The sequence below is a fragment of the Corvus kubaryi genome, unplaced genomic scaffold (assembly GCF_017639235.1).
Source record: "Corvus kubaryi isolate FWS band 111438036 unplaced genomic scaffold, C.kubaryi_AGA036_p1.0 37394, whole genome shotgun sequence".
Taxonomy (NCBI): domain Eukaryota; kingdom Metazoa; phylum Chordata; class Aves; order Passeriformes; family Corvidae; genus Corvus; species Corvus kubaryi.
Genome location: NW_024581133.1, coordinates 3,740,947 through 3,768,518, shown reverse-complemented (window position 1 = coordinate 3,768,518; position 27,572 = coordinate 3,740,947). Strand labels below are relative to the sequence as shown.

Genomic DNA, 27,572 nt, shown 5'->3' with positions numbered 1-27,572 from the left:
AAAAAAAAGGAGGAGGAAAAAAAAGGAGGAGGAAAAAAAAGGAGGAAAAGGAAGCAGAGCCAGCATAGGGTAATGCATTCCAGTTCCTTGCCAGGCAACAGCACAGACAAATCCTGCTGCACTGAAGCAAGACTTGCACCCACACTGGACCAAAGTCACCTCCTGACGCAGATAAACAAACTTTAAGCTGCTGTTTTCTTTCAGAAATTCCTGCAAGAAAAGGAGTTTCTACATCTTTGTGGTGTTTCCTCATGAGCCCTCTCACTACAACACAGCCTGCTTCCTCTCTCCTTCCTGCTTGGCTGCCTGCTGTTTTACAGTCCTTACCCCAAAGCATCACCCAGGAACACCATGATACCTTCTGACAGAACACACCGAGGTGCTGAAATGAGGTGGGCCTCTGTCTGTAGTTCTCAGTGTTTGAAATAAGAGAACCTGCCCACAGCTTTATCATAGACATAATCTATCTCACCACAATGTCATGCAAACGTGCTGAGCACAGTAAAGCACAGAAAGGGGGATTAAATTTCTCTTCCAAGTGGTCTCCAGCCCTAAGTGATTCAGAAGACGAAATACTCCTGTAAATACATTAAGCTGAGTTCCAGGAGAGATCTGAGTACAAAGAAATTGGCAGAAGAAATGGAAAGACACAGAATATAATTAGAGAACCCTACAGGATAAAGCTGTAGAGGAAAAAAATCCCTATCTATGGGTGAAAGCCAAAGTACCTCACAGGACAGCAGATCCACAAGGACAAATTGCTACAGAAATAAACTATGACATTTATATCAGCTGTAATCAGTAGCTCCACTGAGCTGTGCAAGTCTATGATTTCATTCTTATTACTTCATATCTTTACTTCTTTAGAAAAATACACATTATTCATTACATGACATAATAAAGCAGAGGTTCAACTCAGATAAATATGCAACTAACTCATCAACTATAATTCTTTACATTAAAAGCAAATGTGACTCAATACTGTTTAATCCTAACATTCTTTGTAAAACATCTAAGAAGTTTTAAATCCTTGTGATTGATTCAGGTGTTAAAAAAAAAAAGTAACAAACTGTGCTCTAATGACTATTTTAAGGCAAAAGATATTCCAACAATTCAGTATCTTGAAAGTGACATGTCATCTTTGATGTAAATAAATAGACTGTGGATCTAAAAAGGAGAAGGATCAGACCTCTCATGAGAAAAAAAAATTTCAAAATTCTGTACATAGAGAGATCTGTTCTATAAAATCTCACACATTGTCAAAATAAAAGCCTTTCAAGAGAAGAATTCATACACGCAGTTTGAAGATGCTCTTCTCAGCACTACAGCCAGAGAAGGCTGAGTGGGACAACTGTTTATTTTAAAGACTTCACACTGGTATTTTCAAGAGCTGCATATTAACCTCTGACTGTTAAGCTAATCATCCAGAGCACACTAAAATAAATCACAAGCTTCAGAAATGTTTACAGGACTGTTGTAAGCTTGCTCTCCTGTATAGTAAAAAAAAAAAAAAAAAAAAAAAATCAAAAGATGTTCCATTATCTTAGCACTAAAACAGTATATTTGGAGTGAAAATTGTGCTAAAGCTGACACATATGCTATGCTGATTATACATACCGAGGAAGTGGCTGGAAGTGATCATAGGGCATGATTTCTTTAAATCCATCACTGTCAAAAAAAATAAATATTGCATCATTATTTCTCATACCCAAGACTGTACATCAAGTACGTACTTCTATGTGATCATGCTTGAAGTAAGCAATTCCCAATGTGAAATGAAGGACTCTTACTTCATTACACATGAGCCTTATGGCAAACCTTACGACTTGTATAATCTTACCTTTTCTGCATGGATAAAGAGCTATTCACCATACAGTTTCTCTATTTCAGACCACCATAAAATATTAAATGAGAAAGCCTACAGTAGAGAAATTTATTATCAGTGACCCTTTAGGTCTGTGTTACTTCATTAACAAGAAAATATTCACCTACTTCTATCTGTAAAAAAGACTGCTGAGGGACATGAGTGTCAGTGAAATAAATGCATCACAGGATTTATGCTACATAGGTCCTGAATGCTGCTTAGGACCCTTCTAGAGCTGTTCATTTGAACTGCATAGCATAGAGCAGGCATAAAGCCTTACTTCCAATGCTAAGAAATGGAGTATTATATCCAGTAGTACTTTCCTTTTCCTGGCTGTATAAAGTAAATCTGCAAGGTAAAATATAATCACACCCTTTCTTTCCCCTAATTTTCCCATTCCAGCTTTGGAACATTTGGCACCTATTGCCATCAAGCATTACTGATGTCGCTCTGCTTCATACAGTGATCAACTCTCCAGGAAAAAATCTTGAAAGTCTGCACATCTATAACTGTTAGAGGTCACTATCAATGATTACGTTCAGCAGGAATGAAAGGAAATGGACAGTTTAGCTATAGGAAATGAAATCCATTGAGAGTGTTTCCTTTTCTTGCATATAACTCTAGCTCAGCCAGCTGGCATATTAATGTGAGGTTCTGGGACTTGATACTGTGATGTTATTTTAAGATTCTTTAGCACAGCCAGGAAACCTCACCAGACAATCCAAAAGTTAGTTTAAAATACTGTAGTGCAACTCAATACAATTTATGTGTACTGTAGCCTTTACAATTTGGCACTAATATCCTGTGGCATTTGTACCACAACGATATTTACTTTGAATGATTTTTATTTTTAATTCCTAGTTTTAAAAAACCCAAACAAATAGACCCAAGCTTTAATTATTAAATTGTCAACACTACAGTACCAATGAAGAATCAAACTCTTATGGTGGGCAAATGAAGAAACCAAGTTAAAGCCTGTGCAAAACTTGCACTGACTGGAGCTTCTGTCTGGCTGTTGAGACATTCTGAATGGCAGCATCAATAAATCCAAAAGAAGGCAAACCCTCTGTCCTCCTCACACATCCTCACAAGATCCTCATATTAGTGCTGGACTACTCAGCAATAGACAAAGCAGAATTAGCCCTTGAACAAATTGGTATTTACAATATCTCTGTGCAAGCAAAGTCATCTATTCTGCAGCACTGAAGCACCACGAGTCTACTGGCAGAGGTATCAGCCTTTAACACATGCAATAACCAAACCAGATTTAGTAGCCTTATAGATAAAAAGAATTGAAATTAAGTAATCACAGTTGCTTCTTCCTTAGGAACTGCCTATGTCACACACAAATTTATTTGCCACACAGACCTAGATGGGCAGGGATCCATGTTGCATTCTTTCAGCTTGGGCTTTGGTTTCTTGTTTTCTGGATGATAGTGACAGTAGTGGTCAGGAACAACACGCTTCAGACGGATGTCCACGCACTCAGCTGAATTGAGCTGATAACCTAAGGCAGAAGCTAAGTTAATTTTTGTCATGGAGATAAACTAAAACAGCTTTATCTCCCCATTGAATTAATTTTTTGTCTTACTCTTTTTTGGTTTGCTTTTAAACAAGGAAACTTGAGCAGGAACTTAATTAAGCAGGAAATGCATGACCAGACTTTCATTTAAGGCAATTCAGCATAATAATTACATTAACCTGTTTTAACACTAGATGAGCTTCCAGCACTTTATTCTACTAATATTCTAAGTGTAAAAGTAAAGTCACACATATTTCTTCATGATGCAGGAATACTGGTACTGCACCAGCTCACCCATCACAAGGCAAAACTATGAAGCCATATGGTTCCAGTACATGTTCCACAACTTATAACTGCCCTCCTCCAAGGAGGAGTTACCAGTATGTTGGAGAGCTATATTACACAGCCATTCATGCTAAAAGAAATAAATACTTGAGACAGAAAGCCAGAGGAATTGAAGATGAGATCCAAAAATATTGCTAAGGAACTGTAGAAAACCAAGAAATAGGTTCAAGAACATTCCTAGTTGAAGAGCCAACAACAGAAAACTTGAACTAACTACTTGGTGAAAAACAAATAATAAAATATGTGTGGAGACTCGTTGCAAGAAGGGGTCTGAGTTTTATAAACCACTAGGTTGATTTTTTGGCTAAGAAAAAAAGACTCATTCAAAAAATCTTACTTGGACTTAAACTGAGGAGAGAAGGAGGATGTTCTGGTATGTGCAAAGAAAAAAAAGATTTAAACCACAAGAATTAAAATCAAACCAAGTCAACAAACTAATAGCACAAGTCCCAGTGCCTACTGAAAATGCTGAGTATCATATATCAATGGCTTCAGTTGTGTGTCTCTTGGCTGATCCAAAGTGTCATCATGCATGAGAGTGATAACCATAAAGAACTAAGCAGTTCCAGTGCTCACAGCATCTGTGTTTCAGCTCTTGTAAGTACTGAAAGGACCCAGAAAATATGTCACTTGCAAACAAGAGAAACAGTTTTTAAACAATCTTACTCATACAAGCTTGACTGTGCTTTCTGAGATACCCCTTCCAACACATGAAGATTACAGAATTAAAGACAGAAGCAGCATCCATTCTTTTACTGCCAGTACCAGATGCCAAACAGACAATCTGGACACTAAATCCACTTTAAGGTAACAGGTTAAAGCCAGGCAGCTGCAATACAACTTCCCTGCATGCTCAGTAACATGCCATTCCTCACACTACTGCTGTCATGACTGAGCAGCTCAGTTTTCGTGCTTCTTCAGTTCCTGTCCTCCCTGAGGAGTGCCAAGCCCCTCTGATAAAGGTACCAGTTTTATATTATAGGCAAGCAGCTACAAAGCAGGGCTTTGAAAACCCTGGATAATTTCAAAGAGACTGACATGTAGCCATAATTTTCAAACCATAACAGCAGTCTGAAGAAGGCTGGATTTGCGCCAATACCTTTGAAGGTAAATACATCCCTTGAGCTATCCAGTGTTTACAAGCAGTCCTCAAAAGTAACTGTGATGCTTTATACTTCTTCCCTTGTCAGACAGGTTAAGGAAAAAAATTATAAACACAGTGTGATGGAATCATCAGAGGATATGCATTGCCCCTCACAGTTCCAGCAAGAATCACACTTCATGAGGCCAAGTATCTCGTAAGATACAGTAGTTTCCTGTGGGACTGCCTATCACACACATACACTGTCTGCATTTCAGATTACAGGGAGGCACTAGTGCCAAAACGGATGGTCCGTCAAGAGATCCCCAGACTCTGCTTGTACTTTAAACATCTCTCACTCTCTTTATTCATGTCCCAAGTAACTATTTAAACCATATTTGCACTCTCCAGAAAATCCCTGCATCGGTATCACCAGCATCCCAGTCTGGTTTCCAGGTGACCTGGGAAATGCTGGCTGAAGGGAAACTTCTATCTGCACTGTCAAACACTCCTCCTACCATGAGCTCACTCTTCTTTTGCAGAACCAGACATGACAAGCAGTGGCCTAGGCTGGGCTAGCTGTGGCAGAGCAGAGCTACACTTCATCTAAGCTGCAGTGCTTAAACCAGGAGTAGATGCTACAGCACTCCATGTGCTGCTCCAGCTACCACCAGGACTGAATGTCTAAGATCAAACAGCCAAAGGTACTGATAGCAGATGTCCTTCAAATTCTATTTACTTATTCTGCTTTCAGTATAACTAATTTCTCAACTAAATGTTCTAAAACTCTCCCTCACGTATATTACTGAGGCCAGAAATACCTTCTTTCATCTCCTGATTATTCTTATTTTAAAATCTCATTGTGTTTCTTTGCTTACTTTCCCCAAATATCCATTATGTGTTTCAATTTTTCATTCAGAATGTCATATTTTTATTTCTTAGTCAATGCTCTTATCAAATGACCACCCTTTATGGAAAAATAGGACTTCCAGTAACAACATGTAAAAACCCCTACGCTGATACCAGCTTAGCCAACCTATTTAGCAGCTACTCTGCCATTTACTTTGCTGAGGAATTACCAGTGTGCAAAGAAATACAAACATTTAATCAATAAAAATGCAGAACAAAGGCTGTAAATCAGCCCCTTTTCATCTTCAGCTGTTATCACTCCTGAAGAATTGCCATTACTTACCTCCGCCACACGTCACTGTACAGGGGAAGAACTCTGTTTGTCTCCACTGATGACTGATGGGTTGATAGAAGAAGAACTGAACCACACTCTCTTTTGGTCCAGAGTACCTGGTCTGAAGAAATTTCCATTACAACACACGTGTACACTGTACTCAACTGCTCATGGCATTTCAAAACACAGCTCATCCATAACAACAGTGCAGAGTAAGATGATAACAGACACAAAAACTCTAGAAAGTCTAGAGTAGCCATTAAATTTAAGTTCCCAATAGTCAAAGCTTTGAATGTTGCTTTGTTTTTCAAATTATTCAAGGTATTCATGTGACCATTTGATTGTTTATCCTTGAATAGCAAAGTTCCTAACTGTATTCTTTTGGTTTATCTCTTTGTTAGCAAAAATTTTAACATTTGCTGCAGAAAGAAGTCTGTAAGTGATCTGAGAATTTTAAAAGGACTAGAAATGGTCAGTGGCTGGGTTAGCAATGTCTGAGGGAGATCGTAGGGTGCTGCTGGAAGCAGTGCTCAGGTTCAGTAGGTGGCAGTCTGCAATTGGATTAGCTCAATCCACTGCACAGGGTCACTGTTATTCTTCCAGCAATATTTAAAACAAAAATCCTGGCCATTTTTACCATTAAAGATCTTGTGCTACTCTCTGCCACACAAAAGACATTAATGTCATAACATTTTAATTTGTTTGGATTTTCTTAGCATAAATGATCTCTGGACTGTAATCAGGATTTCTTACTTGCTAGCTAAAATATTTTGTTGTATTGCTACAACCTGAGGGACAGCCACCACTGTGCTGCATGTACTTGCAATAACTTTGTATATTTGTACATTCACACAGCCCACCTTGATAATGAAATCTGCTCCAAGAGGTCCCTGGATCTTTATGATTTCCCTGTCTGTACTCTTCTGAAATTCAAGAGTTGTATTTTCAATGACAAATGTTCCAGGAGCATTGAAACTGTGCTCTCCCTTTTCTCCTTGTAGTGTTTTTGACTCTATAACTAAAGAAGAAACATGCAATTAGTAAACTTAAACAGGTTTTGGTTTTCAAGAAAGCCAGAAAGCAACGTTTACAACTTTGCCTTGCAAGTACCAGCTGCATATGTGCATTAAAAACACACCCAGAGTGCCTGTGAGAATATTAACTGCTTCAGATTATAGGCTGATAGATAATTGCAAGACAAGTCAACACAGGAATATCTGTCTGAACATACTATTCTTGCACACCAGAAGCACTTCTGAGACAGTGTTTCCTACATCAAGTGCTCTGTAACGCTTGGTATAAGCAATAGATCGAGCAGCAAAAGCTGAAAGAAACTGAAAACTGATAGAATCAATATAGAGAAAAATACCTCATACTTCCATGCAATTCCAAAGCCAAGCAATCTGAGCAATAAGTCTCCAGAGAAGCCTGAATGGTGCCAAACCCACCTGACACTCACCTCAATACCTGTATCACTGTACCAAGCCCATTAACTCGACTCTGAGCATTTCCCATGTGAGGAAAAAACAGGGCCAGGAGTTGGGCAGCTGCAGCCCTGCCGGGGGGAGGGAGGGCCCTTTCCCACAACAGGTGGTGATGAAAACCCTTTCTGAACTGTTCTCTGCTCCTTGGAAACAGATTAAACTAACAGCCCACAACCTCCAGAAGACAGATGAAGCATTTTAAGATTAAATCACTTCCAGCAAACTGACTGAACTGTAAGTGGACAAAGCTAAAGGACGATATTCATAACGAAGGTAGAATTTTGGGCTCTGTATAATACAGCGTAGAGGCAGAGCAAGATGCATGGCTTGAAATGCACTGGTCTGGTTACAATCGACCAGAGCACTGCATGGGAAAAGCATGAATCTCAGATGAGCTCAAAGCAAGCTAAAAGGAATCTTTTGATGAGCTATAAATACCCTCTTTCTCCCACTACCTTGCCTTTTTTGGTACTTTAAACAAAAGTTACCTAAGTCAGGCTAGGCCATTTAAGTTAAAAGCATCTGGTTTTACCTGCACTGAAAACATATTCTGAATGCTGCAATCCACCATGAACTGTTATCTTCCTTCATATTTTTTAAATACACATGCATTCTGGAGCACCCCCAACAAAGAGAAGGAAGAAATTATAGAATGTATTAAACTCCTTGAAAATGTACCACCACTATCCCAAGCTTCTAAGCATTAGGTTCCACTGTGCTCATAGGTATAACAAAGATCACATACATGGCTGGAAGGAAGTTTCAGGAAGGATTTGTTTCTAGGAAATGACTTTATGTTAATCACATGGTATGAATCTAGTGGTGAATAAAATGCACTGTCAAAGAGAAAACATAAATCTCCAGGATTTAATGTGCCCCACTGTCCAACACATTTCCATTAGAAACAAACCGATATAAACTAATCCCAGAAAAAACAAGTATTTAGATGATTTGTACATATTAGTAATGAAATTACTAATTATTTAGATGATTAGTACATCTACTAATATGTACAAATATGTACGTATTAGTATATATTTGTCACATTTATGGAAGTTTTCTTTCCTGATTGCATCACAAAATAACCCTGTAAAATATATGGAACTCAGTAGTCTTGGATTAAGCTTCTGCAAGCCTTGATCCCAAACTTACACTGCTTAACAGTAAATAATAAAGCGTGGTGCCTGTTATTGTCTCATTTTGCTGAATAAGTGCAAAATCAGCACATCTGAAATCTTCCAACTCCAAATAAATTCGGTAAGATCCTCAGGAGTACAGGACCCCTTTGAAATTAGCATTTAAGATTACAAGGCAAGGCATCCAGCTGGTGCAAAAAGATGAGGAAAACGTTTATTTGGTGACCTGAGCTGCATTTCTGAAGACTCTCTTTACTAATTTTCTTAATTAAAAATTATTTTTTTATGTTCTTCTAAGCAGAAATCAAGAATATTATTCAGCAAAAACAACACAGTGACTCCCTGAGAGCTGACACACGTTTTCATTAGAGCTACATTAGATGTGGATGCACATCATGTGTTCATTTGCAAGGTCCTGCTACAGAGCCATGGCCTGTACCTCTGGAGGTCACACCACTGAAGCTCAGAACAGCTGCTCAGATTTTCCCTGTGTCACACAGGGAGATGAGGAGCTATTCCACAGCTCAGTGGATAACCTCTGCAATACTTTCTTGCTCAGTAGTATCTAGTGCTTGTCATCACAGGCTTCTAAAACAGAGTGAAACCAAGCATTCAGTGTATTTAACACACACATAACATAATTATGCTTATTAGGGAACAATTCCTCCCCCAAAAACTATTTACTTATTGATTTCAGAGCAGTAACTGGAATCAAAGGTTTGATCAACTGGTTTCCAGATAAGGTTTAGAAAAGAATTCACCAAATACTTATTTGTTTTTCAGGGTCCTGTTATACTAAAGACCTGGGATGTTTGACTTCAGGAGTAAGCTTCCTTGTCCTAAATCATTTCCTTGAGGCTCCAGATGTGAAGAGTCATATGGACAGGGAATTCTCTTGAGTGCTCACCTGTTTCTGTGCCTAACAGGACAATCACCAGTGCCAAAGACCTATAACTGTCTGTGTTTACTTACTTCCCCTCCCTTGACAAAAACGGAAAATGCCTTGCCCAGCTGTGGATAAAAACCCTGTGGCTGAAGCCTCCCATACTCTTGGTGGCAGGAAGGAGAAGGGCAGTGTGGCACAGGGAACCCACTGCAGGTACCTCACTGTGTAGGGAAATGCATGGAGAGTTCCCAGGGAAACAGCTCCTGCTCCCAGTGCAATAAAGAGCAAGTCAAGGTGCTGCCCAAATGCTGCTTCTTTCCTGTGAGATTCCTTTGTAGGTAGCACAAAACAAAACAGGCATTCTTCTCAAAAAGCAACAAGCAACACTGAGCATCTGTCAAAGAGCAGTGCACAAACCCACAGCTAAGTGCTGTCACCTAATGCAAATCACTGTGAACAGAGAAAAAGTTGACAAAAGGAAAAAAGGTTCAGTTCTTTTTAGTAACGTCTAACCTCCCTAAGTTCACGAACTCAGTTATCTAGCATTAGCCACTTGTAAAAATATTAGCTTCTGGTTTTCCTGTTTCTTCTGCTGGAGGATTAATTTCAGGGAACTTTCCATCTTTCTTTTGATTTTAATGCTCTTAAAACAACTACCAGGAAAGCCATAATACAGTCCAAATCAAAAACAAAACCAACACAACGAAACATTTTATTCAGACCCATTTTTGTGCTAATTACTTGGTTATTTTCCACCAAATCTTTCACCAAACCCAAGCAGGCAGAAGTACAGGGGGGCCCTATTTGTTAAAAACCCAAAGTAACATCTTGGCTCTCTGATGAATCTGTTACCTGTCTTAAAGTGCCCACAGACACAAACAAAGTACTTAATCTAACCAGCTACAGAGAAATGCACTCCTCACTCAAACTAACTGCTGGTTGCAAAACAATGCTCAAAGCATTTGTTTCAAATCTGTTATGTGCTACATCTCCAACCACATTTCCATTTTTGATTAGTCCAGCAGCTGTGCTTTCCTGGAACAAGACCAGATCATAAACCCAGGATGAAGCACCACAGAACACAAGATGAAGGGAAAAGTGCCAGACACTCCATAGTGCTCTTCAAGTTTTTGCTATTGCTGCTGACTGTACTTGAAGGACAAATATATACTGGCAACAGGAGGCAGTATAAAATCTTAACAATGAGTAGTCCCTGCTTCACCTGTTAAATTCAACTTCTTGCAAGCCAGGAAAAACATCTCTGACAAATGGAACCTGTAAAAATAGGTGATTATTTTTAAAATTCTGGCTTTAATTATACCAGCACACTCACACTGAAGTCAATGAAGTTGCAGACAAAGGATCGTTTGGTATCTCCTGTTAAGTGACAAATGCCCACGAACACGTACAGTGGGGAAGGTGGAGAAGCACCCCTGGAGCATTGGCTCTTGGAGAGCTGGCTATGAAGCCAGAAGCGATTGCCACCTCTCTCCCCACAACAACTCTCAGTTGTTTTTCACCTCTGCAATTTTAATTTTAGGTAAAAAATGTCTAAATCCTCACAGATTTGCAAACAGATGTGCTGGTGGAAGTGGTTAAAGGAACATTTCACAATTCTCATCCAGCCAGAGAGTGAACTAACAAAGGTAATGCCAAGCCACAGCTTCTTTACGGAACCACCCTGGGTAGGAAGCCAGGAGCACTCTGTACTTAGTTACTGACTTGCTGCTGCATTCCTCAGGAGCTTTCCAGAAATCCCCCAGGAGCCACTCAATCTAGTACTTTTTCCTCATACAAAGCTGAAACAACAACTTCCTTCTGCAGAACTACTTAAGAAAGTCCAAGAGTCCTGACCTGAACTGGTCAGTATCACTCCTTCACACATCCCCTCCAACAGTTTTAAGGGAATATTATTTATTTCAATGTAAGCTCAGCTTTGTATATTTTTTGTATCAGTGGTATATCTAAAAGTCATTGTCACTCTGGAGCTGTTCTGAAGTGGGAGTTTTATTTCAGTTTTTTTCTTTGAAAGAACGTGACAATATATTTCTGAAAGCAAACAAACTGATGGGCAGTTTTCAAACAAAATGCATTTTTTACTTCTGTTTACATATCTCAGAGCTGAAGTTCTTTTTATTTATATGATCCAGACTACATCTGCCACTCCTACAAATAAAAAATTGTTCAAAGTTAAGTGAATAGTTTATTTCACTGCCTGGTATGGCAGCACCACTCACCACTGAAACTATTAATTCTTTACACAAACTAGGCCTATGGATAAAGAAATTGCCATAAACACTGCCATCAGCCTTATAAGAAAATATTGGAAACCAACTGTCTGACAGAAAAGCAAACTGTTTCTCACTGGTGGTATGTAACAGCCAAAAGAATGACAAGGAAACAGGAACTCCATAGCTGTTCACCCTACTTCATTTGTACCTAGATCACTTGTCAGAGGCTTCAACAGAAATCTGGTTCTGAGTTATGCAAGGGTTATTGATCCCACACATAATCCTCTGGAAGTATTTTATTTTTCATGCTGTTTAAGAGTGCACTGTATTTGAGGCACCTTATATTGCTTTAAATAGAAGGAATAGAAAGCACCACTGTGTATTCTATTTCTTTTTACCAAGTAGACTTTCCAGTGTTCTCTAGGACTATCTCCAGGCTGGATATTAAAGATGGGAAGAGGAATCAAGGTATCAAGGTCATGACCTTACCCATATTACCAAAGTTTGGATGAGTTCAGATACAAGGTGCTGTTTTTATCTTCTGCCTATGTATAAATAAATAAAACAGCTCAGTCATACCAAGGTGTGCTGGTCCTTTCAGGGTAATTCTCACACTGCGACTCCCATGTGGTACAGCAATCACAGTTTCTTCCCCTAGGAAAATTAAACAACTGTTTTAGAAGTTATCTTTCATCAGGGAATTCGTACATCACACAATTAGACTGAAAACTGTCAAATATGTCTAAGAAAATATTGCACAGCTTTCACAATTTTTCTATTAAAAATATTATGTTATTTTATTAAGTACAGTGTACTGAGTCTGTTTGCTATGTCATGCAACTGTTCTACGAATGGACCTGTAAATCTTGCTTGCTCTTGGAAAATAATTTGCTATTAACAATAAGAACTGAAATGTCAGTAGTGTATTAGGAACATATTTACACTCTGTTGTCCTGGTTTTATTTCCTAATAACTGAATTGACATAAGGAATCTGCTAAGCAGTCCTTCCCCCTTACAAAAATCTGCAGCTGTTCAGTCTCATTTTGCCCACACCTCATTTCCTGCTGCAGGTCACAACTTTAATAAGTGGCAGGACTTACAGGAAATAAATCATCTACTTAACACTAACCCTTAACCAATTACAGACCAGTTAAGAGCAAATATATAATAGCTATAAGGTATATGTTATAAGTGTCTGCATCTAACTTACCATATAAGATCATTTCTTCCAGTAAGAGGCTCAGTTTAAAATGAACTATAAACCCAACCAGTCCCCAACAGGACATGTCAATACAAAACAGCTTTTGGCTTCCTGAAAGGCCTCTTCATATATAAATGTGCAACACACTTACTTCAGTGCATTTTACAAAGGCAGAAAGTTATTACTTTTCATTTCAAATGTAGGAAGCCTGTGATTTGCCCGAGCAAACTGGGTTACCAGTCAAAGCAACAGACTAGAGACCCTCACACCAGCAAAAGCAGTGCTCTCAGAAAAGGGCATCCACAGGGACACCCACAAAAGGAAGAGAGAAGCATCCAAGGAGGACAGCATCACTGTGCTGTCACCCACTTCCATCATGGCCCAAGTGTTCATCCTCTGTGAGGCAGGACCTGCCACATGTGCCCACTGCAGGTACCCCCTGCTCTGTTTGAGGATGGAACTACTGTAACATCAGTGGCTGTGCAGAGGAAGTTCCTTTTTGCAGATTTAAAAAGTAATGTGTGTTGAAGGTCAGTGATACACTGGTTCCGGAATTACTCATAAAATGTTTAGAGGAAGAATAGCTGAGTTTAGTTTTAACTGAAAAATAGTTGAAAAATGTTTCTTTCCACTTCAAACCAGACCCCTTTATAGTAGATGCTAAATTATCAGCTTCTGGTTTACATCTCCTTAGCATAAGCTCGATTTCCTGCCAAATGTTCAGAATACTTCAAGCAAATACTGCAATTATTTTTTCTGAAATAAACACCTTCTTATGTTACAGGTTTTATATCGTCAATTTCTAGGAAGGACATTTAAATATAACAATTTATTTTGGATGTAATAAAATATGAGCTTTATTAATTTCATACTTGGGTATTCCACCAGAGTGAAAAATACTACAGTAAAACAATAATACAACTAAGGAGTCCTGGAAAAAACATTAACTACTGAGCACTTAATATCTTTTTGCATCTTGGTTTTTCATCAGAGGAATTGCTAAAGATAGCCAGGAGGTAGTGGGTGTGTATATCTTTAAAGTAAGGAAATAACTACTGAATTCACATGTGCTCAACAGTATTTGAGAGAAAGCAGGTTTGAGGGGCCCGTCCATCCTTACTTGGCTGGGAATTGTATCCCATCCTGATAACACCCATCAGTCACAGCACAAAACCTCGAGTCCAAGTCGATTATGACCAGTTCAGAATACAGGAACTGCTGCTCTGAAGGGGGACCACGGGCACAGCCCAGGTTTGCAGATGTGCACACATGTGCAGGACTCTCCTCTCGAGAGCAGCCAGGGCTGTCCTGCTGTGCTTCCTGCACCTCCCCACAGGCAGCTCCGCTCCCCCGGCAGACCCTGCTGATCCCTTTTCAGGATGCTTCACATTCCTTCAGCAGTACTACAGACATTCCACCCTCACCAAAGCACTCTCTGATATGGTCCAAAATTCTCACGGGGGTGCTAAATCTGGTGTTTCTCTGCGGCAGAGACAATATTACCAGAAAGTGTTTTATTTGCATTAGAGATGACTAAGCTCACCGCCACAGCAGCAGTCAACCTCTGCAGCCCACAGACCTGTCAAGAAGTCTGACAGCAGGAGAGTTTTGTAACCTGACTGAGATAGTTATGACCTAGGGCAGTCTTTCCTTGAGATGAAGTAAATTATAGGAAAAAATAAATGTGAGATTTTTGGACTTCTGAACAGAGATGAGGATTTGGAAGAAATGGGACAGAACTGACCATAAGGGATTCCTCCTCCTCCTCCTCCTTGGGACAGCTTTGAAACAATAGTTATGTTTGGCCAGGTCTGGCATCCAAAACTACATATTCCAAAGGTCTCCAGTTCTCGGCTGAATGTAATTCATATTCTTAAAGAAACACAAGGCTCTGTAAATCCATTTTAAATGGTTATGCTGTGCATTTCCCATTAAATCAGTAGTATCCACACTGTTAAAACAGTGAACTCTCATGAAAACATAAGGGGAAATTGCTTCCCTGAAATCTATACCGAGAATTTTTGATTACCTTTTTTCCCCCCCTTACAGTATTTCTGTGTCTTTGAAAGTTAATTGCTGACCTTTGTCTAAAGCTGAAAACAAATACCCTCAAAATCATCTGGAACATGCAGAAGCACTAGAGTCTAACATCTGAGCTCAGATTAAGGGCTCACCTTAAAACTGAGAAACAGGTGAGATTTTGTCTCTCTGTCCTAACACTGCTTCCAGGGCAGGGATTCCCAACAGCATGTGAGCCATCTGCCTCCACTCTCACCCAGGGACTCTCTCAGCAAATGTGTGCACACACTACACACAGCACTTGCTGATTAAGCTCCCGGATTGCTTTTACTTTAGATGGCAAGGTTTGATCCTGTTTCTATGGTGTTAATGTGGATTTAGATTTTGGATCTCAATGAGAGCAAGATCAGACTCCCTGCTATGGTAAGACTGGGAGCTAATCCCCAGGATCAAAATAAAGGAGCACATTCCTAAACTCAATCCAATTCAGCAGGTTTTATTTATTTTTCCATGTGGGCCATGGTGGACCCATTTACTGCTTCACATATGGGCCAGTTGGGATTTTTTTCCCTCTCTCCTCTTACAGCAGGCCAGAGGGTTTATTTCAGGTCTATAAAAAAAGTGTTTCTTTCTATGTATTTGCTCAGAACTTATTTGCTGGTTCCCTGGTTCTGATCGAAGGCCTTTGTGCTCCCAAAGTACAAATGATAATCCAGGAACAACTGCAGAACACAAGAGCTAAAAATCTCAAAATATTTGGAGTCTTACTGCAGTGGCTTCCCTCATCCACTCTGGCATCAGGCATAATTTCAGAAGACACTGCTGCTGGATTTAGTGCTGACCTGCCTAATGAAAGCAATCTGGGCAAAGCCAAACACATGCACTGGAGAAAACATAAAAGACATACAGCAAGCAGCCCCTCAAGAAAATGGATCTTCAGGAAATGCAGTGCAAAGTAAGTAATGAAAGAGCCAATGTTCTTACAAAGAAATTTCTTCAAGACAAAAGAGACCATGAAAGTAAAGAAGGAGGCTTCATACTACCAACAGCAGCCCCAAGTAAACCAATCAAACTAAAGGGATGTTGAGGCTGAAAGAGCTGGTGCTGAAGACCCAGCATCCACACTACAAAATTTCAGGTGCCTCATTGGGACTGAATCTAGTCTGGTCCCATGGACTGTATATTCTGTAGCTGGTGGAGAACATCAGGTGCTTTTCTGGGACACATCTTCTGGTTTAGCTTCATCAAAAAATTCCATTTTATACTCTCCAAGTATAAATCGCTGTGATGTGAACTGATGAAAGTATGTTAGGGCCATGATGAAATTTGCTTCAAAAAACATGCTCCTTATCCACACTGAGATGCTAGTGCATTGCATTCTATCCCTCTCCACACAGTTTTCCTGCCAAACCAGTCCCAATTCCCTCCTCTGGCTCTACACATGGTTGATTTTTCCCCTTCCTCTCCACGTGTTTTTGACTCCATCTCCCACCCAGATTCCTTATCTAATCTCAGTCTTCTACTCTTCCTCTTTTCCTTGACTCTGTGTCTGTACAGCCAGTCCTACATCCTCCACCCACCTTCTCATATCTGCCTTTCCTCCACTGCACAAACTAACAACAAATTTTTCTGTTCAGCTCATCTCATCTTTCCCTCTCACATGATCTCATCACTCCCCATCATAGGTCTGAAGCTCAGATGACTGGCAGCTCTCCACAAAATGTCTTCTGAATGCCTGAATGTGAGGTAGGAGGCATCATGGAGTTCATCCCATGGCACCTGTTCCACACTGCAGTAAACCAGAAAGCAAGAACAACCTCAAGGAAAAATTTTAATAGCTTATTTCTGGAAGAGCAACATGTTAATGTATTCTAAGGAGGCTGCACACATATGATCTGTTTGCAGCTAGGACTTGCAACAAGCTAGAGAACACTTAAAAGGATAAGTTTTCAGAAATTTCAGCTGTTAACATCCAAGAAGATTCCACAGAAACTGAAGGAAAAGGTTGGGGGTTTTTTTTGTAAAGGTTGTAGTAAAATATGTGTTGATGTTCACAGACATTGCAAAAGATTTATCCATGATCAGAAGACCATTGCCTGCCAAATTTCAAATCCCTGATCTGTGATCAAGTCCAACAATGGGGGGATGTTAAGATATATTAAAGAAAATGTTTCAAGAATGTTATGACAGTGGGAAACAACATGTTTTTCTCCTCTGTGTCCTTGGAATACACTGAGTTGTTTTGGCTGAATTTTCTCCAAAACACATAGCACCTGGCATGAGAAGTTTCTGACACAACTGTTGAATTTTGGCAAATAATCCTGCGTATAAAGTGAAGTATCAGGCAACCTCGACAACTGGGGTTTCTAGCTCCATGTATGTTGATTTCAAAGAGGGGGAAAAAATGTGAGGCAGGAAGTTGTCACAAAGTTGAGCTGGCTGATGACACAGAGGGCGGAGCTGTGCCAAAGGTCTCTGATAGATAAATGACCAAAGTGAAATTAGGTTTTTGGTTAGGCATGCCTGGGGATGATGACATACAAACAAGTGAGAAGAAGTGACCGGTGGTATATTACACAAGTGCTACAGGAAATAAAGGACAGGGAAAAAGGAAATTCTGTTACAAAGCCATCGCCAGTGAAAGCTTTTATATAAGAAGCTCTTTAGCAAAACATTAAAAAAGGTAAAACTTGCAAGTAGCTTGCAGTTTGGGAATCAAATAAAACCAGATTAAGACAAGTTCATGCCTTCAACTTCACCCCCCCATTGAACCAGCATCTTTCCTTTTTCATTGGTATCAGAACCAGAACACTTTCCTACCATTTCTTGCCAATGATGGCGTAGAAAGGAGATATGAGGGCCCAATCCCACAATTTTTCCATGTGCACAGAGTTCAGTGGAGTTAATGGGAGTTCCATGCATATAGTACTAGAAACATCAGGCCCAAGATATCTCAGTTCCCAATGGGATGGTACATTTTACAACCTATTACACTTTTTGTTTGAATATCATTAGTCTAACCTTTAATCATTTTACCAGAATGTTGGAATCTGGCTTGCTGACAGAATTTTAACTTACTTTGTCTTTCAAAGGCAATTATGTGTTAGTGGAAAAAATAAAGAGCTTTTGAAATGACTGTTCATTTCATATTTGCAAAACAGTAAGCTGCCTTTCAGTGCTGTTTAACTTTCTGATCAAAGGCATTAATTCAGTGTAAAAACATATAAAAAAAACCATAAAACAAAATTAGTCCTTCATGAGAAATCATTTGCTACCAATGCCTAAATGTCTTTGTTTTAAAGTAAGGACTAAGATAACCAAGCAATATTATTTTCCCTTATGCCTCTTTTTTTATACTAAAATCTTTGGCTCTTGCTTTCCTTCCAGTTCTTTAATTTGCTTCATTGAACAGTAAAATTTACATCCTGCTCACAGCCTTAGGCTCCCTCTTAAATACATGTCTGTCATGTGTCGATATTTTCTCAACGCTAGCTCTGAAAGCTTCCAAATGACTCCTCGGAAGATAATGTGCCTCCCTTCACTGATCTTTTACCACAAAGAAAGGATGGCTTTATTTCCACATTTCATTCACACACAGGATAGTTATATGGAATTCATTGCGTAATGTTGAACAACTTGACCTAAAAAAGATTTTGGCACCATCACAATACCAAGAAAAACATCCAGTTCTGAATTTAGTAGCGTGTGTACCATTTGCTCATGCCAGTGGTAATTCATTCATATCATCCAGCCTGCTACTGCACAAGATAAACCCAAAAGTTGGCAAAACTGGCATCTTTCCTCAGAATAGTATTTCTCAGCCTTTAATTTTAAAGGACTCTTAAAGAGACACTGAGTTATGACAGAGGAAACAATGAACCATGGGCATTCTTGATAACCTTCAAGGTAACAGGAGACCTTCCACCAAGTGATGTCAGCTGTAGTCAGCTCTTACCTGAACCAGAATACCACAAGTGAGATTAGTATTTTCTGTCACAAAATGACAGTTTCAAAACCAGATCGCTTTTACCACTCTGTCGTTATTGTCCTTCCATCCTACGCAGCAATTGAATGCAAAACTTTTTATTTCACTTATTGTGAACTATCCAACCAGAGTCACCAATCCAACAAGTTTATTTTGGGTTGCCTTAGAACTAGCTATGGTGTCCCCAAGAATCATCCTTCTCCAGGAGAATCTCTGTTGCTGTAAAACTGGAGCAGAAAATGCAATTCCCTTCAACTCCAGCTGACCTTCACATCAGAAAGGGAAAGAGCTATTTTGTGCATATCTATATCTAGAAACACAAAATAAATACAGCTTAGAGACACTACAAAAATATTCTCCAATCTTCACTGCTTTACAAGTGCTTGCTCTATGCTGACCAGAAGCTCTGAGCATTTGATACAGCAAATGAATAAAAAGTGGCCCTCCATAAAAAAACCACTTTTTCAGCTCATTGTAAACATTCAAGACATTTTCTCAGTCTTTCAGGATGAAAAATTTTATGAGTTACTGAACTACACTCTCCCATCAATAAAAAATACCTCTAGTCAAAGCAAGGCAAAGGCTAACACTGATAGATGATCTAATATGTAAAAAAGGCTCTTTGACTTGTGCAAAATTATCCCGTGGCTTTAGAAGTTGCTGCCACAAAACCAGACACTTTTAAATTTAGATTGTCTTTTCTGTACATGTGTATTGAATTACAGAAATTATGCACCTGCACAGTGGTACCCAACACCCTTGCAGGGCAGTTCAAGACATCACACTGCAATAGGCATTGAGATAAGAAATAAACTACTCCAACTTTCATCCAAACTGAAGCATACTGCAAACAGTGACATTAAAAAACCCGTGGGAATAGTTACATATACTGCAATAAGATTTTAGTGTGATTCAATATACAAAGCTTTTTCAAAATCAGGGCACAAGTGAAATCTTTGCAGGCTGAAATACAACAGTGTTAAAATACAGGCAGCTGTCAGAGACAGCTGCCTCATCCATTTAAAAAAACAAAGTGGTTGCATCTGAACTTTGAGCACTGACTTTAAGAGCACTCCTCTTTCTTGTGACTTTGCAGTAAGGTAATTAACCCCAAAGGCCCCATCTCCATGGGATAAATGCTTGTGAAAAATACACACTGTGAGTTCAGAAAAAGAAAAAATTCTGTGAGGCAACTATTCTTATGATAAACACATGGGACTGTGAGACACATGGGACACACATATGCTCTGAGATTCCAGGGGGCATAATCTGTGAGGGTGGAGAGCACCAGTGTCAGAGGTGAGTCTTTGTATGGAAAACCTTGCCTGCATATCAAAATAGCCAGACTCTTCAGACTCCAGGAAAGGGTCTAATTCCAATACCCTTCCTCTTTTGTATTTCATATTTTCAATACTACTGAGACCTACAGAGTTATTCCCAGTAAGATGCTAATTTTGAGAAAGAACAGCAAAATTTGAGCCAAGCACACAAAAAAGACATGGAAGTATTAGTCCCTTTCACTTTGTGTTTTTTGTACCATACAATTAGCAACCTGCCCCTGAAATTCAACTGTCTTCAGACACCACAAGAAAAAAAAAAAAAAAAAAAAAAGAAAAATCAAAGTTAATTTGAAAACCAGGGACTTTCAAGCACAGGCCACTATTTCCATAAAACCATCTATAAGATGTTTCCATGATTTAAAAACATTGCTGCAGCATCACATACACTGCAACATGAGGATACCCTCTAAAATAAGATGTGCATCTTGATGGTTATTCCTGATAGAATGAATTGAGTAGCTCTATAAAAAAACCCACATATCTCAAATTCTTTCCTAGCTATACCCTAACGTGTGGTATCCCTCATGGAATTTCAACAGACTAATCTAGCACAGACTTTAGAACTAAGTAGCTTTGTCAAACTGCAAACAAGTATATAGTTAAAAGGTCACTGCGATGTGCATGCTAATATACAAGCAGGAAACATAGTCAAGGATAAATTATCATAGGATCAATGTGCAACCTACTTTTTTCTGGTGAGACGTGTGCCTTAGCTTGTCCCCTCACAAGCCTGCATGTTGAGCCATCTCCTGCGCAGATTCCACAGTTGTCTTCCTTGGCATTGCTCCCAAGTTGTCGATCACAGCCTACTGCCTGCCAACATCAACACCACAGTCAGAAGGAGGGCAAAGCTGTAGTAGACATGCTCAGGTTTCTGGAATTTTATTTATTATGTTATCCTTTTGATTTTATGAGTTGGCCTCATTCTATCAAAGCATATCTTGCCATTTAGGATTTTAAAAGCATACTGTCATTTCCACGATTTTAATGATGAACCACAACTGATATATTAAGCTATTCAAACGTAGGAAACACATGAATTCATTTCCTACTACTTATGTGAATGAATACCATTGAGCATTATTCTTTCCAACACAAGGCATAACTATGTTATTTACAATTTGGTTTTCACCACCTGTTTAATTAAGTCTGAGAAAGGATAAATACAATTAAATAATCCAAGTTAAAAATTTAAAGGGCACTCAGCCTTCAGCTTCATAGACAAAGAGTTGAGGGCAGTGCTAATATTCTAGAGTCTTGGCCATTCAGAATTTAACTGGCACTTGTGTAGATCTATTTGCCACTTACATCAATGTCATTACATACACATTTGCTAACCAGCTTTTAAAAAATTTGGACAATTCACTTGTCACCTTTTGATTTTTTCTGGTTTATGAATGTAAGACCCATTCCATAAAACTTTCCAACGATTATTATAAAAACACCCAAACTTAAACACTGCCAAAAATTCAAAAAGCAATTTTTAAAAAAAAACTGTCAACTGAAAGCCCTCCAAATTATAATGAAAACATTTTTCCAGGTTTTTCTTTTTCTTCATATCAGTCAACTCCACAAGAATGGGAGTGAGAATGGAAAGACTAAGAATAGACAAAATTGACTAAAAGCACTTTCCTGCTGAATGGAAGATAAATATTTGGCCTCACCCATCTTACTCTTCACCATTTCATAGAAGAATTTTTCAGGGACTACCAAATGCTGAGCAACGTGGTAAAAAGCTGATCTCCAGCTTTGAGCTTTCCCAAGTCAGCCTATATGCCTCTTATATTCACATATCCCTGAGAAGGGCAGCTAATTTGTCATGGGGGTATATACTTAATGAAAATCCAAACTGACAAATGGATAGAAAACCCTCTGGAAATTCACAGTTAAAGCAGTGCTAGAATTCTGAAACTGGCCAGCACACGCCTCTTCCTATATAAAAATGCTTGGAAGGGGCAGCCTTAGCTGCCAAGATCCACTGCATCTGTGCTGTGCCAAAACTGACACACGATCCCCTTGGAGAGGTGAGGATCGACTCCACACGTAAGAGGCAGGGCTGGGTCTTCCAGTCTGAGTTAACACACACACACAGACACACAAATCACACACATCCACTGCCAAACACGGAGAAATGTAATCTCAAAGTTTCACATGTCTATGGAAAAGAAAACAAAGCAGCCCCACCTCCTCCTTCTGCCCCTTTCCCTTATTTTCCCAATTCCCTACAGCCTGAATTCCCTTTCGAGGAGGGCATTAATGGGGACAGTTTACAGTGCTTCAGTTGAGAGACCTGCTGCAGTGAAGGCATCTCCTTCCTAAGGGCTCCAGATTTACCAGAGAAACCTATATTAGGAGCAGGAAATTATTTTATTCCTGCAGCTGAAGGTGATCTTAATCCTATGTAGCCCAGCAAGGAATTCATTTTTAAAAGAAGTAAGCTGCTTAACACTAAATCATTTCAGTTTTAACAAAAACTTAGTTGTAGAAATAAAGCAAATTAACACACATGTGGACTCAGACCATCTCACAGCAGGTGCTTATTTACCACACAGAAGCCATGTGGGAACACTCTACCATAATTTAGGCTTGGATTACAGATTAAAATATTTCCACTTGAAGATGTTTCTAGCATTACCTCTGGGTTCATTATTGACATCCAGAAAATTGCAAAAACAAAAAGGTTGTAAACAAATTACTATAAACAAGCCTATCTTCCCATTTTATAACCAATTAGCCATACATTGAGAAAATAAATGAAAACACCATTTAAGAAACAGAAACTGACTGGGCCACTCAGTGAATCAGAAAGCAGATGAAATTTCATGGGATATAATAATACAGTGGTCAGCACATTTGCCTCAGCATTGAAAACTCTTTCAGTTCCCAGCTCCACAACAGACTTTTGGAAACTCCTGTGCTTTTCCATTCCAATCCATGGAAGGGGTCTAACTGCAGCTGACATCCCCAGCTGACAGGGATGCTGCATGAATGAATCTCCTAACGTTTCTGAAGCACGCAGATGGTGCAGTGATGGAGACCATAACAGTGGATGAGAGAGTCTGTATTTCTCCTGGGCAGATTTTGAAGTAGTTACTGCTCTCCCCTGATTCTCCTGCCCTTATTCACATAAAGATACTGCTAGAACGTGGAGGTAAATTGTATTACTGCAAGTGTCATCTCTCATAAATGTCTCAAAGGCATCTCCATTGCAAACTGCAATCTCCTTTCCTAAATATTAAAAAACTGTTCATTCACTCATCAATTAATTCCAAAGGAAAAAATAAGCTGTACATCATGATAACCCATGTGAAAAAGTGCTGTTTTTCTTTGTTTAAGCTCTTGTATATTTGTAGGCTACAGATCCTGCAAGTCTTTCGTGGGAGGAGGGCACTGAGCAAGCAGAGCACTTGCAAGACCAGCCCCTTAGAGCCCAACATGACAATAACAAACATCCAGACTGAGCTCTTACACACAGCCCCTGTGAAAACAAACTCTCATTGCGTGCAACAAAAATTACACAACTGTGCAAACACAAGGCATTACTGTGTCCAACGTGGAATGTAAGAAAAAAGATAATCAGCAGAGCAGCATACTTTAGAGGACTGTTTCATACAGCATTATTGCTTATTTTTTAATAATACACAAATGCCACAGAAATAAAACAGGAGTGCTAGCTGCAAGGGACTTGGATGTGGGAAAAGGTTTACAGCTCCCCTGACAGCCAAGGTGGTGTGTTCAGCTAGATGCATTCACCCTCTACAGATTTCCTTCCCAGATTATGTTTACATCAACTGTTAAAAATATGAATTTCAAGCAATGATATCCTGGAACACAATTTAGAAAGCAACTCAAATTATAATCACAATTTTGACCTGAAATGATCATAGAATTCCAGATTTTAACATGAAGCACCCAAAAATTCCACAGGTTTTTAAGCCTCAAATTTGGAGCTAATTCATGAAGGAATTTTAATAAGTAAACACTGGGATGGGACATATTTCAAACTTGAGAGTCTAGAGCCAGCCTTTTTTATCCATTTCTAAACCCTTGGCTGGGTATTTCTCAGGTGAGCTGAACAGCCACAGACCCCACCAAAAGAAAAGGAAGCTGTAAGGTATAGCTTTGGAAACTGGGTCTCAAAAACATCTGGCATTGTGACACCAAATATCATGAATTTAAGGTATTCATATTTCAGCCAGTAACTATTGGAAAAAGTAGTGTTTGATGAAATAGTTGAAGACAGTACATTTGGTTATTTGCAAATAAATCTGCAACAAGGACAAGAAAATGATAAATGGCAACAGCCTTCCTCCACTCACGCAGCACCTCAGGCAGCCAAAGAGGCTGATGATTTTCACAATTAAGGCATTTTGTAGGATTAATTTACCCCACATTGCTTGCTGTTTACAGAGCAAAGGAATCAGCTATAAATATTAGAGGCAGACTGGGAAAACATCTGCAGGCTTTTAGGGCATAGTCAGAAATAATGTTAGGCAATTTTAACATAGACTGAGTAAATGAAACAAGTGATAATACAACCTGTGTAATGGAAGGATTGGGACCCTGTGAATTTAAGAAATCTGTAATCATAAATACCATCATCCCAAAAAACGATACAGGTATTGTAATGACCAGGTTGTAAGTGAGCTCCTCAGACAGCGGGGAGAATATTCACAAATATGTAAAAAAACAAACAATAAGTAGAAATTTAATTTCAAAAGAGTATTGATGAAAATGGGCACTTTGTGAATTTATACTAATGGCCATGATGGGGTATCTGTTAATTTGGGTATGGCAGGATTATTTTCAGAAACAGGCTATTGCTGTTCCTGATCCATTACTATTTTTGGGCAGAACCTGAATATGTTACTTGTCTGTTCCTACAAAGGAAAAAAAAAAAAGAAATACGAGAAAGAATTATATTGTTTTCTCACAAGCAGCTCGGCTAGAAAGCATCTGGTTAAGCAGTGAACAAAACCACTCATCTGCTTCAACAAAGCTTAGCATGGCAGTGCTGTTGTGAAAGACAATACTGAAGGGTGTTAAATACTTTGTAGCATGCTTGGAATAGCTCATGTAGGTTCAGAAAGGCAAAGGATGAGCAAAAGGTCAGGGTATAAAATACAGTAATATAGATGAAAGAGAAGAATGAAATTGCTGCTGATATGTTAAAAGTGACTATGGAACATTACAAGTATTTTTGCAATTATGAATCCAAAAATCACTCAGAAGCTCGTATAAAGCTGTTTCTTTAGGTCATATTCAATTAGTAGTGTTTCAGCTGAGGAATTAGATTTGCACTAGGAAATTAATGTAGCATGTTCATTTTGATTTGTGAAGGTCCAAGAATAATCTGTTAAATTCAAGGATCTTCCTTTGTTAAGACACTTATAATTAAGTAAGACAAGAAAATGGACAGGACTGCAAGGTGACAGAATTTTGACTAAAATTCCAATACAGATGGTAAAAAAACCATCATAGTGGAAAAAAAGGCAAATTCCAGCCCTACCCTCTCCTCCCTCTTTTCACAGAATTCTCTTAATAAATATAAGTACAAGCATGGACTAGAATTGCCAGTGCAGAGCCCAACACAGGCTCAGGTTTTAACATTTCGACATTTGCTTGTTAGATCATTGCTTCAGCCCTCCTGAGCTGTGGCATTACCTCAGCTGGCCACTCACCTCCAGCTGCAGGCACTCCCAAAATAGGCACAGCACCACTTTTTTTGTGACAGCAGAAAGTTTTCTACAGCAGTGAGTTGTCAGTTATAAAAATGTTACATTTCAATTATTAAAAAATGTTCTGGAATGCCAATGACTCAAGATTATATACTTCAAATAAATAAGTTGAAGATACACCTACACTTCATAAAATAAAAATACTTATCTCAAAGATGAGTAAAACCAGACATCCGTGCATAACAAGATCATGTAAGTGTTAAGTGTCATTATTCCTATCAAAAGCACGAAATCATATACAGCAATATAGATAATTACATACAATATTTCTCTTTCAAAATGGGCTTTCCCCCTTCTAGGGTCCTCTGGAGCCATAGGTCCAGGTATAGCCAGAAAAAACAAATATATTGAGTTCTCCTAATAGAAGCGGCCACAAAAGAATAAATCACTGCTATTTTTATTTGTGACAGATACATAAATTCTATGAAACATTAAAACTGAAGCTGCACTGGTGCCATTATTTTTCTACTGACTGTGTCTCAGCCTAAGCTCTTTAGCAGACACGCCATTTAGATATTCAGCAATGTATTTGTTAAATACTAAATCATTTTCTACTTTGACCCATAAATTTATTATTGATACAGACTCTCATTTATCAGTGATTCCATTAAAATGATTAGCTAAGTTTCTGTTTTGCAGCATTCTATGTTTACTTGAGGGACTGGCAGCTCAGTGTCAGAGAGTGAGGCCCTTTATTAATGTGATTTGGTTTAATAAAATGAAAACAGAAAATCAATTCAACAGTATCTCAAAATGACATAATTACCATCCTCCTACAGCTGCTGAGAAAACCCCCCTGGCGCTCAGGAAAACCCACCTGAAGGCTACTCTGGGTACATTTCTGTTCATGTGCTTCCATTGGCCTGGCTAGTTCAAAGGATGCACAAAATGGGTACTCCAGGAATAACCTGCAAGTGGAATTTTAACACAAACTTGCAGATGGCATTTAGTGAAATTCAGATGAAGCAGAAAACCCAGCAAATCATTTATGGGGATAATGTGCTTAAATGTGCTTAAAATGTCAAAGAAGTACTGTATTTCTGCTGAGCAAGGAACTGCACTGAGGAATGCACAAAGGGAGATGATAATTGTGCTTCACAAGAATGGGATAAAGTTACTGCACAGGAGATCCTTTCCCTCAAGGGCTGAACAGTCTGTAATTATCCCAGTACATGTTGTCCTGTGATTTTTATTTTACAACTGGCCAGCAGTAGATCTGTTGGAGCTGTACCTCAGTAAGGGGATCCTGTGTTGGTTGGAGCACTGATCTGCTGAAGGGTGGCAAAAGCTTTGTGCTCCAGGTGCAAGTGCCTTCCACCACCTTTAAAATTTGTCAAAATTTGCAAAATATGGTGTGAAAGTAGACTATTACACCAAACATATCCAATGAAGTGATCTGATTGCCCAGCCACCAGGATAGCAGCAGTTGGACTGCTATAAACCAAATTATTTATTTCAGCCTTACAAGAGATGAGAACTAAGATTAAAATGGAATAAAAACATCTACATATTTCTAAAGGTTATCAGCATTGCACAAAATACAAGATAACCTCAGA

At 39.0% G+C, this 27,572-nt stretch overlaps 1 protein-coding gene across 4 annotated transcripts in view; it reads right to left on the bottom strand.

Moving 5' to 3' along the window:
- ADAMTSL3 (ADAMTS like 3) overlaps positions 1-27,572 on the bottom strand; it is a 179,968-nt gene that overhangs the window by 51,981 nt on the left and 100,415 nt on the right. For all 4 annotated transcript variants that reach the window (XM_042039651.1, XM_042039647.1, XM_042039649.1 and 1 more), the window contains exons 7-12: positions 20,965-21,091; positions 12,312-12,386; positions 6,856-7,013; positions 6,005-6,116; positions 3,233-3,371; positions 1,618-1,668 (exon numbers count right to left, since the gene is read on the bottom strand). In XM_042039651.1, the coding sequence (XP_041895585.1) occupies positions 1,618-1,668; positions 3,233-3,371; positions 6,005-6,116; positions 6,856-7,013; positions 12,312-12,386; positions 20,965-21,091 (662 nt within the window). The remainder of the gene's footprint in view (positions 1-1,617; positions 1,669-3,232; positions 3,372-6,004; positions 6,117-6,855; positions 7,014-12,311; positions 12,387-20,964; positions 21,092-27,572) is intronic.